Here is a 17,633-nt window from a genome sequence, read left to right on the forward strand (position 1 = left end):
TTCGCTTGCCCATTTTTCGTGTTTCCAACACATGAAATTCAAGATTTGACTGTTCGCTTGCTGCCTTATATATTTAACCCGTTGACAGGAGCTATTGTAATGATATAATCAATGTTATTCACTTCACTTGTCAGTGGTTTTAATGTTGTGGCTGATCAGTGTGTGTAAATATATATTTAAAACAAACAAGATCCAGCGCACTCACTCTTTCACTAAACAGCAATCTCAAAGCTCACAGAATGTAATCATTTTTGTAAATACTGAATCTAGGCAAAAATAACAGGGGTTTAGTTACAGTTATGATCATACATTGCATCGGCCTGCCACAACATCAATTTACTTGGGGAATTCCTCCTCCTGGGACTCTTTGCAGTACAAGGCTAAACAGGGCCCTTGAATGAGGCACCTGTGACAAGGAGGGGGGCAAAATCGGAAATTGCACCAAATAAGAAAGAAATATTGTTTTTTGCAACAGTGCAGCTAGTATATTCAGGAAATGTAACCTTTTCTCTCTGTGCTATTTATCCTTGTTACAGAGAGGACAACTACTATTTTTTCAAGTTAGTATCATTAACCTTCTTACTGTCACAAAGGGGTATTGTCTTGTAATAGTTGGCTGTTATTAATGTTAATTAGTGACATTATCTTGACTCTGTAAGAAGGTACTATGTCAGATTGTGAAACTAAAGAGGGGGATTAAAGAGTGTTAATATATGGGAAGGGATAAAAGTCAAGTGTGTTCAGCTAAATGTTTCCATCAATAGGTTTCTAAGGGTTTACTCACTAACAATTGTACTACGTGTGGGTTGGGTACTTGGCACCTAGAGTAGAGATTTCTGAGAACTGCCCCCTCTGAATTTTTCAATAATAATTGCTCACATCTATCTGAATTCCCTCAATCCTTTGTGTGTCTTTTCTGACTCACAGCACCTCCTTATGTATTTCTTCGTACTCCTCCACCACTTTTGGGATAGGTGACTGGCTTACGGTCCGGGAATAGGTCCTCCTTGAGCCGGCAGGTAGATCAAAAGATATTTCAAAATTTTTCCTGCTTGTCCCTGTGACCACTGAACTACTCAAGGGAGCGTTGTCTGCACCACTATCAGGTGCAGAACATTTTAAAAATGCCTTTGCAGTCCCCCAGCACTTTGCAATGACTCAGAGCATCACAGCTTATGCTCTGAGTCATTAACGGTCTGCCGGACCTGCAAAGAAGCTTTTATAGTTATCTGCACCCAGTACTGGAGCAGACATCAATTCTCTCCCACCAGACCACCAAGGAAGGTTCTCCACTGGACCACAAGTGAAAGGTAAGCAGGAGGGGGACAAACACACTTAGCCAACTTAGCTACAGTCACAGTATGGCTATTTATAACCAGAGATGTTCAATATGATTAAACTGTTAATAGCTCCCGACTGATTCCACTCTTGCAACTGTCATTAGTCTAATACTATCCTTACCTTTTGTGTCACTTTACCCCACTCTCTCTAGCATGTAAGCTCATTGAGCAGGGCCCTCAACCCCTCTGTTCCTGTGTGTCCAACCCGCTCTGGTTACAACTACATGTTTGTTAGTCCACCCATTGTAAAGCGCTGCGGAATTTGATGGCGCTATATAAATATCATAATAATAATAATGCAAAATGTGATATATTTTATTATTTGATCAGTTCTGGGTCTTGGATTGTCCCTTTAACAAATTAAATGTTCTTCCTTAGAGTGCATGGTCAGAAATCGATATGGTATATTAAAATAAATATTACTTTATAAAATGTAGTCATGCGGTGAGATCCCCCACTGCGATTAGAGATCTAAGTCCATCTAAGTAGATGTTATTTTCCAGATTAGCCACAGATCAGTTTTTAATGCATAAAAATTTACTTCTCTACAGCTGTTATAATGACACCCTTAAAGCATGGATAAAATCGATCTTTGTCATTTTTCATAGCAAAACTTTTCTATATTCATTCAACTCCCCATGATTTCTGTATACAGGAGATTTGTGTAAACATGATTTCACAGAATGTCAGATATAATATATAAATATATAGTAAAGAAACGTTAGCAATAATGTTTGTTCTTTTTTAACGAATAGGATTTCTGTTTACCACTGCTGTTTTATCACTTAGCAAATATTGCTTTGTGGAAAGTTTCTGATGATGTCAGTACTGTGAGCTCACTGCACTTACACTCTTACAGAAAATGTGCAAAATGTGATGTGTATAGTGGTTAGTGCACAATTTTTTTAAATGCTAAATGTGAGCACAAATTTTGAGTGATTACAATTTTTTTTAAAATAATGTGCAGCAACCATAAAAACGTATGTGACTTAAAGGAAACCGGTTTTCCTGACACTATAGTGCCCTAAGGGTGCCCACACCCTCAGTGTCCTCCTCCCTTGGCGCTGAAGGGTTATTTCTCAATGCGTTCCTATGGACGTTCTGCACGCTGGATGCAAATTTCGCATCCAGCATCACAGATGCGCCTCTAGCGGCTGTCAGGAAGACAGCCACTAGAGGTTGGATTAACCCTGCTATGTAAACATAGCAGTTTCCCTAAAACTGCTATGTTTACATCTGAAGGGTTAAAACCTGAGGGAACTGGCACCCAGACCACTTAATTGAGCTGAAGTGGTCTGGGTGACTATAGTGTCCCTTTAAAAGTAAAACTGGACTATCAGTTAAATGGTCAAATTATACAGTGTTGTAAAAATGTTTGATAATCCAAATGTGTGTTTAAAACCAAAGTGCTATTTATAAAACAACTACAATCCCTTATAGTGATTTTATAGTAAAAAAAAAAAAAGTTATACATTTAAATAAATACTTAGAAACCAGTATTGCAAATTGTAGCAAGTAAACCTAAAAAAGAAATCAAAGTGCAATAGTGCAAATCAATAGGAAAATGCATTCCAAATTCATATATATGAATCCCACTCACAAGATAAGAGTGGTGTTGGTACCAATCTAGAATATCAGACTCAGGGAGGATCAATTCCGTAAAATACGTTGGATCCCAATCACAGTAAGCTCACCCACATCAGAGAAAAATCAGCCGGTCGCCTTAATCTTTTATTATGCTTTATTTCAAAACCAAAAACTTAAAACAAGAAGTGAAAAACAAGATGGAGTATATGGGGCATTATTTAGCAGTTGATTCAATATTCGGTGTAAACGCTGGTGATCTCTCCCACTGCGTGTTGGTTCACCTCTTCAATCTGGCAGAACTTTTTGCCTGACGCCATGCGTGAGAAAGCCCGAAGAGGCAGGGCGAAACACGTATCTTGACATCAGACTCCTAATTCTGCCGGCATTAAGATCCCGTTGCACACTCAGGGAAGAAGAAGGTGGTGACGGTACGTCACTGCCGGTACTTAGAAAATGGTTTCACCATGTAAAAGAATCTAGCACCGCAAAGATTACCAAGTATGAGGTAAAGGGGGATGATTTGGGAGAACAGTTAGGTGCTGAAGACTAAGGGAGGGGGAGAGGGAATAAAAAACAAATATTGCTCTGTGACGGAGTATCAAAAGAGCATCAAAAGAATCCTTGGATGTTTCTTCATTGATGTAACATTGTGACATTCTAACCAAAATTACAATGGGGCACAACGGATCAAAGTCTCCCCAAGGAGCAGATTTTGCATGTGGCCATTTTAGACGGCCATCTTGTAAATCTCCCTTCCTATGGAATATAGTTTTTGTGGTTGATTTATTTATTTATTTATTACCTTAAAATAGCTTAAAAGCTTTCCTTTTCCATGCAAACCAGACTTGATGATTGAGGTGTAATTAAAATAGTAATTATCGCCATAATGTTTTATTTTTGACTGTGAGGGAAAAAAAAAAAACTATGGTGGGGGGGGGAAAATGCTATTTAAAGAAACTGTTTGAACCGAATGTATTCAAGGCATATTAAATCCTTTAAGAATCCAGTTATTGATTTTTACATGCTTTCATGTGTAGTCTAAGACATTTTCTTCATTTATTTCAGTCGATGGGAATAATACAAAATCATTGGAACGTGAAAGTTTAAATGAAGGCAATATTCTGAAAGCTGATTTTTAATGCGATAAATATTTGTAACGCTCCTAAGAAATCATTATGAAATGACTAATTACAGAGGCTGCCCAAGCACAGTAAAACACAGCGATGTACAGGGTTTTTTTTTTGCTAGTACCGGGTTGATATTTTTGGGATGTGTCACAAATACACGCCACAAAGTGCAAATATGACATTTTGATTTGGATCCTTCACTGACTGTTAAGAACTAAAAAAAAAAAATAAAAGATGACCTACAGACATAATAACTCAAATGTCATTTGCTGCAGCCTAGTGGAACCATAACAATTTTTCATGATGTATGGCTTGCCCGAAGGCTTTAGCAACAGTGACCGTGCCAAAAATGACACCAAGTATGCTTTGCACTTACTCAACCATGATATCGGCCTGGAGCATTGGGAAATAGATGGGATACTGTGTATGTTTGGTGAAATGGTCTAATAATAAGGGCAGCGTTGTGCTGATGTCCGTTTCGCCTGCCCGCTTGTTAATTTGAATTATGGATGTTTCGTGTAAGTAATTCTGAGGAAGAACCATGCAGTGGAATGGAAGGGGTTAAATATAAACAACATAAAAGTGATACAAACACTAATGCCTGCATGTCACAAATGTATATGTTCCATAATCACAGATTAATGGGCACATTTTTTAAATTGCTTCTTGTCTTTTGAGGAGGTAAGGGGTGAGAAGAGAAAATATTTATTTTGATGCAAATATTGTTAGATTAAGGACTAAATGAATGATGTAAAATAAGAGCTAATATAGGCACAATCCGAGGACAGAAAAGGAATGCCATGGTTATGCTGAATTCCAGAATGCCATGATTATGTTGGTACTAGCCATAAGGAAAATTGAAGCTTTTTTTTAGTTATTAGAGACCTACTCCATGCCTCTAGGCGCCATTACAGCTCTTCATGCACAAGAGCTGTAATAGGTTAAGCATGGATTTGCCATTAGCCTCTTACTTCTGCTCCAGATGCCCCGTGTGGAGGGATGGAGGTAATTTAGTGCTCTTCTGCTCCAGATGCCCCGTGTGGAGGGATGGAGGTAATTTAGTGCTCTTCAGTTAATTAACCCAAAGCTAGACTGATTCTAAACCATCCATAGTAAGACCTCTTAGTCACAGTTCCTCCCATAAGTCTCCTTATCCCGCACATTGCTTCTGCAAATAAATACCAGGCAGTGAAATTCATATAGCCTTCAAAGGTAAAATATAAAACTAAACTCTAGCGTTAGGAATATAAACATGTAATAATTCAGTTCTACCCATACTGATGATACATTCAATACATATGGTGCAGTAACTGATTACACTCAGATTTGTTGGTTGCATCTCTTATTTAAAGTAAAAGTTTGTATCTTGATTGTGCCAGAGAGAAAAAGAAGATACTTCAGACAATTCCTGGATTCCTGGAAGTATCTTTTTTTGTTTATGCTTTGTATATTTATAATTTAATGTATTATCTACATTACTGGCTTGTAATAAATCTCATCAGTTGTTATTTTGACAGAAGGCCCCCGGGGCCCACTCTTACCTCAATGGGTTAAACCATTCTTGAATGGTTTAACCCCAACATTGCCTCCAGCACTGATCTCAACTCTCCCCAGACGGCATCTGGCTTCTGAAATTTCAGTTGCAGGAAGCGTATAGTAAAGCATAGACTCCCCATTCCCAAAACTGCTTTGAGTAGAAACATACCTTTGTCAAACCAGTTTTGTGAACTAAAATTTAATGAGCCAGGGGGGGATCAGAGGATCAGCGCTAGAGGTGTTCAAGAACAGTTTAACCCCTTGAGGTAAGAGTACACACAGGGGCCTCCTCACACCATAACAACTCCATTTAGATTAAATTGTTATGGTGCCTTAAGGTGCCTAAATTGTCCCTTTAAGGGGCACCAGCAAATTTGCTAGTATTCCTATAGGACCAGAGTTGGGAATTGTCTCTTGGACTGTCATTGTACCTTGAGGACTGGGTTGAAAACCGATGATCTATAAAAGTCCTTAACAACAGATGGGAAAATAACTCTCTAGAAGAGTGGGAATACCTGGTATTCCCACTCTTCTAGAGAGTTCTTTTCCCTTGTTCTATATAGGTTTTAGTGAATCCCTATCATTACCAGCTTAGTGCTAGTCCGTCTCCCTCTCTCCTGTGTGGTACATTAGGTACACCAGAACCGTTCTCCTTAACAACAGATGTTAAATCTCTCGTAGAATGTCTCTTCCAGTGGTGTGTTTTATTGGGTAACTATTATAATTCCACTATCTGCTTGCATTTCTAAGTTCTGTCAATAGACTATTGTTTCCAGATTTCACGTTCATCCGGTGTACTTGTTCTATACACCGGCAAAACAAAAAATACCAAAATCCCTGCGCTTGCTAGAATCTCACAAGAACCTTTTAACACTGCACAAAAACAACAGTCCAACAGGTAGAATTTACTTTTCTTGAGTGTTTGCTCCTGAGGACTTTAAATGTGAGCCATTTTCTTTACGCTTTTCTTTTACCACAAGTGAGACACAAAGATATTTTGGCACTTAGAAAGGTTTCAGTGAGTAAAAACCTGTCATACGACCCGCAAAGCCATCTGGACCTGCTATTGAAAAGGTTTGACGTGGTTATAGGCAAGATTTTATCGCGTCTGAGAAAAAAAAAAAAAATTTGCACACGGCTTACATCCTCGAAGGTTGATGCTAGGATTAGTGTATTTTGTGTTTATTTTGATTTTTGTCATTTAAAAAAAAAAAAAGAAAAAAAAGAAATGACCAATGATGGAACGGCAGCAAGAAATGAAGATATAAATCTTTGACGAAGGCTCTGTCAATAATAGTAGAGGACAAACAAAAAATAAATTAGTTTTAGCTTTTTTTTTTTTTTTATCAGAAACTGCCGGACAGCCGAAGATTATTACATCAGTTTTCTGGCAATTTCTGAACAATGTTTTCTAAATGTTAATTGCCCAAACTCTGCGCAAACTGTTATAGTATACTTGAAAACAAGCGTTTTGTTTGTTTCCTTTAGAAGTGTTGCAACATTGTGTCTTTTCTATGTTTAACGGTGCAGTTTAAGAGATGCTTTAATATTTTAAACATAGACCTTTGAGTAGATCTTTCAAATCATTCATTTATTGGTAAATTTAAACAGATAAAACCAACACATAAATATTTAAATGACTAACAATGCCTTTATGGCAACAACAAAAAAAAGTTCATATCATACCAACGGTTGCCCTCGATTAATGTTTATTAACAAGTACTGAACTCATTATATTTTCACCTAGTACACAGTAGCTATCTATCTATCTGCGTATAAGCAGAGGAAATTGAAAGCTGGCAAAAATAAAAAGGCAATTATATGTAAAACCATTGCGACATTTACATAAGAGCAAATTTCTGCTAAACTCCTACCTGTGCTAAATTAAAGGGTTACTCCAAACACCATGACCACTTCAGTGATTTTAAGTGGTCATGGTACTGCAAGCTGTGTCATTGGGGCCTCATTATTATTATTATTTATAAAGCACCAACAAATTACGTTGCGCTGTGCAATAGATGGACTAACAGACAAGTATTTGTAACCAGATGAGTTACCAGTAACCAGACCAGATGGATGCAAAGGAAAATAGGGTGTTGCGGACCCTGCTCAAACAAGCTTACATTCTGGAGGGAGTGGGGTAAAGTGACACCAGAGCTAAGGGTAGGATGTATTTCAGGTATGGGAAAAAGTAGTTTACTAGAGTAGTTTACAATGAAGGGTTAGTTTTTTGGATGACATAGTTGCATGTTAGGAAGCAGGGTGGGTTACCAAGGTGTGGGGATGGAAAGGTAACAGTTTAATTGATATGTTTTCCTAAAGAAATTAGTTTTTGATGATCTTTTGAGAGAATGGAGACTGGTTGAGAGTCTAACGGAGAAGGGAAAGGAGTTCAGCCAGAATGGCGCAGCCCTAGAGATGTCTTGATGGTGAGAGTCAGAGGTACCAGTACAAACGAAGAATAGACACAGGTCTTCGGGAGAAAGTAGGTGCCGGGATCGGACATACTTGTGTATTAGTGAGGATAGGTAGGCAGGAGCAGATTTATGAAGAGATTTGTAAGCAAGCACCAACATTTTAAATTGAGCCCTAACTCATACAGGAAGTCAGTGTAAGGTCTGACCGTGGGGTCAGGCGTGGGGAGGTGCAGGCAGAAAGATGAGTCTCATGACCACATTCATTATAGATTGTAACATGGCAAGCTGGGAACCCCAGAGACCACTGAGAAGTGAATTGCAATAGTCAAGGCAAGATTGGATAGCTGCATGGACCAGCACCTTAACCACATCAGATGGGGTGGATGCAAGCTATGTTTTTGAGATGGAAGTGTCAGGATTTGGCAAGTTACTGGACATGAAGGGTGAAGGAGAGGTTGGAGTCAAGGAGAACTCCTAGGCAGCAAGCCTACGAGATATAGCTGATGGAAAAGCGAAAGTTTTAGAAGGAGACAGACACAGAAGTAGCAACACTTGAGGGAGGAAAGACTAGTTCTGTTTTGGATAGGTTAAGTATGAGGAAGTGAGCAGCCATCCAGTTAGAAATAGCAGAGAGGCCGTCAGAGACACAAATCAAGAGGGACAGGGATAGATTAGGAGAGAACAGATAGATTTGTGTATCATCCTCATAGAAGTGACATTGAAATCCAAAGGAGTCAATGAGATTACCAAGGGAGGCAGTATAGACAAATAACTGCGACAGGACAGAACCTTGGGGAACACAGACAGAGATGGGTTGCAGGGTAGGCGAAGTGGTTTGCCCTATTACTGGGAAATGGGTCCAGGGTACATAGTCTGTAGTAGTTATGATGCTTGGAGTAACCTTTTAACAATCAAAGTCCAGCTGAAGTGGTTGGGTGGATGTTGCTTATTTTTGAAGCTGTCTTGAGTACGGTCCCACTTTAAAGGATACAACCATGTACTGAACTGCTGTTCACTATATGTTGAATAAAAACAGATTTATTTACCATTTCTAAGATATGCTAGCCCTGTTAATGTGCTATATGAGCCCTTAGGCAGATAGAAATCCCTTCAGGGTTCCCATAGTTTACTAAGTGCATATATATTTTGTACATATATATACATATGCTTAAATACATACATAAATATACATGCATGTAGAAGTGTGTATATCTGCTTGCAATAAATCCTGACAATGGTACATGTAATACTCACTTAATGAATATCAATATCAATATCAAAGAATCATTTTGAAGTTAATATTGTGTCCGAATCCAATAATATGGGGAAAGATTCCTTGCTGAACTCTCACCTTTAAACCCTACCCTGCAGAGATGAACACGGATTGGCAAGAGCTGCAAATTTCAGCGGAGAGGAGAAACTGCTTCAATCCATAACCTCCTGTATGCTTAAAGACAAGCCTGGGGTGTCAAGCTAATGCACTAGAACAGATATTAAATTAACACAAATGGACTCTCTTTATCTACATAAAAGCTCTGTAAAGGCATTTCCACAGGGCAACAGAGCTGGTGTTGAAAAATATTGCTTTGTCTATAATGCTATAAATTACATTTGAAATTCATGTTCCAGACCTCCCTTAACAATATATTGAGTCAGTTTAAGGGTAAACAGTGTCCTTTTATCATCTATCGTGCCTACAAAATGAAATGACACAGTCAGCATTCACAGTCTACATAATAAATTCATACTTGTTAAAGACATTACAGGTCAAAATATAAAAGTGAGCAGGTCGTATAATAATAACACACAGATTATCATATAACAACATTTTCTATATATATATATATATATATATATGAAAGTGCATGCGCTGTTTCTACCTAACCATCACAATGCTCTATAGCTCTCTATAAGAACACTTGGAAAACTGCTAATAAATGTTTTCAATATAAAAATATCAAATACATCCATGGAGGTGTAGAGGTGAACCCTTGTGCTTCCAGAATGCATTCATTAAATTGGGATAAATTCTATTATTGTTCATTCGAATCTCATCCGAATACCAGGTGCCCCATTTAATTTTTTGTGATGATGCTTAGATTGGGAACAGACTCTAAATTCTGATACAACACCCAAGTTTGTCTGTATTTGAGTCATTTTATAAATGTTTCCACCCACTTTACACATACAGGGAGTGCAGAATTATTAGGCAAGTTGTATTTTTGAGGATTCATTTTATTATTGAACAACAACCATGTTCTCAATGAACCCAAAAAACTCATTAATATCAAAGCTGAATATTTTTGGAAGTAGTTTTTAGTTTGTTTTTAGTTTTAGCTATTTTAGGGGGATATCTGTGTGTGCAGGTGACTATTACTGTGCATAATTATTAGGCAACTTAACAAAAAACAAATATATACCCATTTAAATTATTTATTTTTACCAGGGAAACCAATGTAACATCTCAACATTCACAAGTATACATTTCTGACATTCAAAAACAAAACAAAAACAAATCAGTGACCAATATAGCCTTTCTTTGCAAGGACACTCAAAAGCCTGCCATCCATGGATTCTGTCAGTGTTTTGATCTGTTCACCATCAACATTGCGTGCAGCAGCAGCAACCACAGCCTCCCAGACACTGTTCAGAGAGGTGTACTGTTTTCCCTCCTTGTAAATCTCACATTTGATGATGGACCACAGGTTCTCAATGGGGTTCAGATCAGGTGAACAAGGAGGCCATGTCATTAGATTTTCTTCTTTTATACCCTTTCTTGCCAGCCACGCTGTGGAGTACTTGGACGCGTGTGATGGAGCATTGTCCTGCATGAAAATCATGTTTTTCTTGAAGGATGCAGACTTCTTCCTGTACCACTGCTTGAAGAAGGTGTCTTCCAGAAACTGGCAGTAGGACTGGGAGTTGAGCTTGACTCCATCCTCAACCCGAAAAGGACCCACAAGCTCATCTTTGATGATACCAGCCCAAACCAGTACTCCACCTCCACCTCCAACATGCATAAAGAGGATGATGTGGTCAAAATACTCATTTGCCTAATAATTCTGCACTCCCTGTATGCCGTCAGTCAGTCAACATAGCGGGTGGGTGAGTGGCACATGTACTGTTAAAGAATTATTCACTAACATGAGAATTGTTCGGAATTCAAAGTGAATTCAATATGAATTTCAAATTTAAAGGGAAACTTTAGTGCTAGGAATACAAAGTTGTAGTCTTAGCACTACAGTACCCTCTGGATTCCCCCCCTCCCCCTCACTTGCACCCCCTTACCCTGCAACTGATAAGGGGATAAAAACCCTTTTGTCACTTTCCTGATTCCATCGCTTACGTCTTTCTGTGCTGGGTCAGGCACCACCTCCGCTCCTCCTTCTCTGACATCAGGTAGACCTGATGCAATGCCTATGGGGTTTTAGCTGGCGCTAGATGCCCTCATGCAGAGCGTGAGGACATCCAGCGTCATTTAGTTAACCAAAAGTCTGCTAAGGACCCGGAGAGACAGCCACTAGAGTTTCTCAATACCTGCAATCATTACAATTGCCAAGTTAAGGAGACAGAGACACCGCACCCAGACCACTTCAATGAAATAAGGTGGTCTGGGTGCGTATAGTATCCCTTTAAGGCCTAAGTCGTCAAATTGGAAATATAGCTGACTTGGAATACTTTTCCAGATTAACTATTTTGGCCTTAAATCTAAAACTTCACTTTGCATTCCTGGCAATTCACAGCATTTAGTAAATAGTCGTGTATGTGTAATTTATCAATCTGTATATCTTACATATAGCACCAAGTAAACATTATTATAAACAAGCCTAGTGCAATGTTAGTTTAAGGGATGACAATATTCTACTTTATTTAAGTCAATATATAATACGCCGTGCAAAATAAAATGAGAGTAATGTATTTTCACAATATATATTAATTTATTCAGTATATCACATTTATAATAATGCTAAACCGCATTCCCGGAACTATAGATCAATGCAGAGAATGTGATATTAGAGAGACATTAACTACAATAACATTCTATTCTGAATGGTAAGTTAAGGACACGATTTAAGCAAAAAAAAAAAAAAAAAGCGGCCATTCCAATGATATTGGATTTTTTTTATTTTTTTTCCCTTTTCATTTCTGTACAGGTTCATGCTGTCTTTTAGCCTAATCGTTGTGGATTTCCTGCTGCAGCGATGCTAATGGCCTGATTCTTGATTTGTCGGGGCATATGGCAATCTGCTTTTCATGCCATTGAAGTGTCGGGTCTCTCGTCAGGTTTCAAATTATCTGGCAAGACTTTGCAAAGTTTGATAAGAGCTAAACTTCACAGCAACCTTGTTTTACCCAGGAACAAATCACTGAATACAGAATACGTTTTAAAGCAGGAGAAATTATGTTGCCGTAGCTCATACAATATATTTTTTCTTTTTGAAAGATTTGCCTTTAGCGTTGCTACTTCTCTTTTTTTGAGGATAGGTGTATATAGAAGGCTAGCAGAAATATAGGCATTTCTTATAATAATGTCCATGAATAAAAAAATAAATAAACACATCAGGGTCTTATCATTTGCCCCAAGGGATCCGTGTATCCATGAATCAAACATTGTTACCGTTTCATGACGGACATCTCCACTCAATGAAGAAGGATCATATGCGTTATCTCTGGGGGTTTTGTTGGTTGTTTTTTTTAGCAATGACAGTCTTTTTTTTTTTTTATCAACTTATTGTTTGTAGTTACATCATTGTTTTAGCCCTACTACTGCTGCTACCTTCTTTTTTGTTTGTTTGGAAAAATCATGTTGGGAATGTATCAAAGAGCTGCCCAGTAATGAACACAATAATTAGATTAGACGATGTAAGTACATACCACGTACAATATCTATACGTAAATAGCTGCTAAATTTGGCAGAAAGAGAGAGTGAACTGAAAACTTTCTCAACAATTTTATGAAATCTTAAAACCTTTGCAATGTGTCTTTGTAGTTTATTCCCTCCTTACAATTGTAGCATTTGTGTATTTAAAAAAAAAAAAAAAATGATTAAACAATAAAGAAAATTGTTCACATCCATCTTTGCTCAAATTTACCAAGGGTGCCAATATTAGTGATACTCATAAAAACTGTAAGTCTGTTTTTTTTCTAAAACGTTTGTTTAAAGATTATGATTGTGACTTCCCACATATATGCAATGGGCAGGGAAGTGAATTGTGTCTGTGTGATAAGTTGTATTATAGTCCTAGGTCGTGATGGAACCAGTTGAGGACCAGGTGACAGCAAGCCTAAGGAAGAGGGAATATCTAAGGAGAAGGAGGGGACAGTGACATCACATTATGGCATCTGCGCTAGGAATGCATTGGGATGATAAAGCTAGAGTTTAGCTATGTAGACATTGTAATTTGACAACATGAGGCTCTATACTGGACATAGAGAGTACGTAACAACAACTCATGGCTTTATACATATACATCGTATGTTGACATTGTACATTGTTTAGGACCTGAATGGTATCTCCATATAATCTCCATAAATAATCTAACGTCTGTTTGTGTTATACACATTTTTTTTTTTTTTTTATCAGGTGCATTTTGATAAGATGCTTTCTGCATTATTTCGGACCCAGAGTCAATTTTGTTTGCATTACACGTTTTTTGTTTGTTTTTTTAACCTGGTACAGTTTTATAATTTCTTAAGCCTTTCTCTTTTATTTCTCTGATATTTAAAATAGTCTGAAATTCTCTTGGGCTGAAATACAAATCCGTGATTTTCCTGTTAAATAACAGGTGTTTAATACCAGTAACTTACTCAAACATCCGGCAACTTCAAAGAACACAAAATAGCAAATCACTGTTTCTCTTTATCTCTTTTATACAATTTGTCCAACTTATATGTAAATCTAACCTTTCAGAAATTCTATCCAATAAACCCAGAAGCAGAGATTCAACAAAAGAAAAAGTGTTTACTAAAAAGCTTCTGTTCATGTAATCTATTGATTTAATATCTTTGTGACAAGAGGAGTTGAATGCCAGTATTACCATTGAAAAAGCACAACGCATTTATTTTGTATATACATTATTTAGCATAAAGTAGTGTACATTGAGCAAAACTGATCACGTCTAGTCTAGATTCCTGCTGACTATTTGCATTTACGCCATTTACTGGACCAGAGGAGAAAGCAATGATGCCTAGATACCTTTATCGGTGATAAATCTGAAATGCATCATTGTTCCAAAGTGATTTATTAGACATGTCAATTGGAAAAAATTATTATTCAGCAAAATTTGAACCTATAAAAAAATATATATATTTATCCCAAAATAGCTAAAATAAATATCTTGACCTATTTAGGGCCCAACCCCAGTACAAAAAAATGCAAAAAAAAACCAATAAGATCGCTATTCCTGTTTGGAGAACATTCTTAAAGATGCACAGGGAGCATCACATCACTTCCAGTTTGACTTGGTCCACGTCAGTTTGGCATCAACGTCCAAGCACGTTCTAAGATCGTAGGCATGACTATATATGTACTAAAATAAATATATTGACCTATTTAGGTCCCAATCCCAGTACAAAAAAATGCAAAAAACAATAAGATCGCTATTCCTGTTTAGAGAGTGTCCTTAAAGATGCACAGGGGGCATTACATCATTCCAGTTTGACTTGGTCCACGTCAGTTTGGCATCAACGTCCACGGACGTTCTAGGATCGTAGGCATGACGTGGATAAATCAAATCACACATAATGGTATTTAAACTTCTCTGGCCCCATTCACTGTGCCCTATAATAGTTTTTGTTCTCGGTACCATTTAGCACCTTCCTTGTTAAATAGTTAGATTTCTGGTATTGACCTTGACTTTGTTCTGGACCCAGAGTTTCTCTTTAAGGTTTATTGATATACCGTGTACCTCAATACGACTAGTTCTCGTTCTCACTGTCTCTCTGCTATATTAGGCTTGTATTTGACTATATTTCCTCTCTATTATACGTTATCCGGCCACTTTAGTAACCGACCAGTTATATATTTATTTTAGTCTGTTACTGTTATCCTAGACTCCGGATATTTCTCATGACAAGTATGAGTTTAATTGAGTAAGAATTAAACATGGAGTGTGCAATGGGGTCAGAATAAGAATGTGTTTATCCTAAAAAAGGAAAACTTGACTGTACAACAACTCTCGTCACACTCAAACCATTGTTTATATACATTTCATATCATCCTACCTAGAAGCTAGCTGATATTATAGGGATTGCAGAAAAGCAGCACATGGGCATGCCAACAACTGTCCCAAATAGATTGGAAGTAGGAACAAGAGGTACATTTCAAAAATATCTCTTGTCTCCATTGAGATTACACACCACCAGTGCGTGTACGAACCCAGTGCTTTGCTGGAAAAGACCTTGTTGCCCAACCCTGCAGTAGTGTGCCAACAAACATCCTAACTGTACCAACCAAAATCCCATAAACCTCCTACTAGTTTAATCCACAGAAGAATGATTACACTACACTACAGCCCACAATTCTTGTAAATCGGGGGTGGGACAGTTGCACAGCTGTCCCCATTGACAACTCTTCTCAGCCCTGCCCTGGTGTGGAGATTGTGTTAGTCATTTCTCTCATTAATATTTGATTAATATTTGGTCTCTTTAAACTCATGTGCATGAGCATAGGTATCTCAAGTCTTGAACTCACACTATGGTATATAACAGTGGTTCCCAAACCCAGTCCTCATGTACCCCCTAACAGTCCAGGATTTAGGGATTACCTAGTGGTGTCTAAGGTGTTTAAAAAACAAACAAAAAAAAAACACTTTAGACACAACAGGGTAATCCCTAAATGTTGGACTGGTAGGGGGTAGGGGGTAGGGTACTTGAGAACTGGGATGAGAACTCATGGTCTATAACATCTAATCAGAAATTAAGGACTCACTCTGCACTTTTATCTTCACAAATATTTATTGTATGTAAACACAATCAAGACAACTTTGTGGTTCTCAAAGATCTTTTTCAAACCTTTCTCAACAAAGATGAAGCTTAGCTATAAGGGATAATCTCAATAAGGGCTACGATTGTAAACTGAACTTGGAATATTAATCATGCAAAGCCCATAAATATTAATATAAATGACCGGTTCACGTGAAAAAGAAAGTATCTAATATCTTTTCATGTTTGTATTTTTTTTAGGAGTTTGCAGATTCCATATACCAGTTAGTGATACAGAAATCCCAGGAGCTGACAGCGAGCATCCCATCAGTATGCACACGTCACAAATCGCTGGCTGCTATAGTAATGACCAGAGGTAAGGTCTAAGTATTAAATGTTTTTACGTTAATTCATTTAAGTGTGCATTATTGTGGTAATGGATCCCAGGGGTCTGAGTACTATAATAGAGTTAAACATATGACTACAAAGTATTCATTATCACAGCTCTAAGGCAGTTCTACCTAATAAAAAATGCATAGTCTAGCAGTAAAAATCTGTTCCTACTTTATAGATAAAGTTATGAAACAGCACTAGTTGTAATGATTTCGTATATTGCATATTGGAATAAAAGTAAGCAAAGCTCGCTGTAATGTGGTGGGATATGGGTTATTGTGTCCTGTGTGTGACTGTATGTAAACTAGATTGTATCCTTTTTAGCTTAATCGCTAAAGTGAGAATTGCCAGGAATTGAAAATTAATTCAAATTGAATTTCAAATATAAGCCTTAAATTGCTGGAAAAATCCTCTAAGAAAGCAATGCTTCCGTTTGGCAATTTTGATACTCACTTTGAATTAAGTTTGAATTCTAATCAATTCTCACGTTAGTGAATAGCCCTGTATATTATTTAAAATGTCAGTAAATTGAAAAGAGCACCAAAAGATACATGAAAATATAAAACGTAGCTAAACGTAGCTTATTGTTATATTTTGCACGTGTTCTGGATATTGAATAATTTGGATCAGCTATGTACAGGGAAAAATATTATTTGCCTTGCAATATGCAGGTCTTAGAAGGACGGAAGACTCTCTATGTGAATACACTGTATACATTGCTATGTTCCACAGGATGAGATAGCAATACCATAATGTGCAATATAAAGCAACTAGCTTAACTTCTATTTTTTCTAAAAATGGACAAGTCAATGGGTGCTACCAAAGGATGCTAGTTTGTTTGTTTGTTTGCTTTTTCAGTTTTGTTTTGTTTTTATCTCTGTGATGGCTTACCTTGAATAAAATATATAATCATTGACAGACTATTTTATTATACATGATCCTGAGGAAACTGTGAGAAAGCAAATCACACATCATAGATTATACCAGATTCTATCAATATATGTTATACATTTTGAGTTATGTTATGAGTTTTGCGTTCCAGCTCATTGAACAGAACGCATTGTTGATATCGGAACTTACAGAGTTGTGAAAATGGAAACTGTACAATATTTAAAATTACTCCAGTCAAGAATATTTTGTATTTACTTTTTTTAGCATGCAAATGTTTTTTTGTTTTTTTTTTCATGCACCTAGAAGCTATTTGTCAGGTCACCTGTGGACATAAACTGATAACAACCAAATATTTAAATAAGTTAAAAGGGTATCCCAAGCAATATAACCCAATATAGACCATTGTAGTGGTTATGGTG

At 37.3% G+C, this 17,633-nt stretch overlaps 1 protein-coding gene across 1 annotated transcript in view; it reads left to right on the forward strand.

Annotated features, from left to right (window-relative positions):
* ADARB2 (adenosine deaminase RNA specific B2 (inactive)) overlaps positions 1–17,633 on the forward strand; it is a 495,819-nt gene that overhangs the window by 377,320 nt on the left and 100,866 nt on the right. Inside the window, exon 5 of the mRNA XM_063452650.1 lies at positions 16,192–16,306. Coding sequence (XP_063308720.1) covers positions 16,192–16,306 — 115 coding nt within the window. The remainder of the gene's footprint in view (positions 1–16,191; positions 16,307–17,633) is intronic.

The sequence above is a fragment of the Pelobates fuscus genome, chromosome 4 (assembly GCF_036172605.1).
Source record: "Pelobates fuscus isolate aPelFus1 chromosome 4, aPelFus1.pri, whole genome shotgun sequence".
NCBI classification, from domain to species: Eukaryota; Metazoa; Chordata; class Amphibia; order Anura; family Pelobatidae; genus Pelobates; species Pelobates fuscus.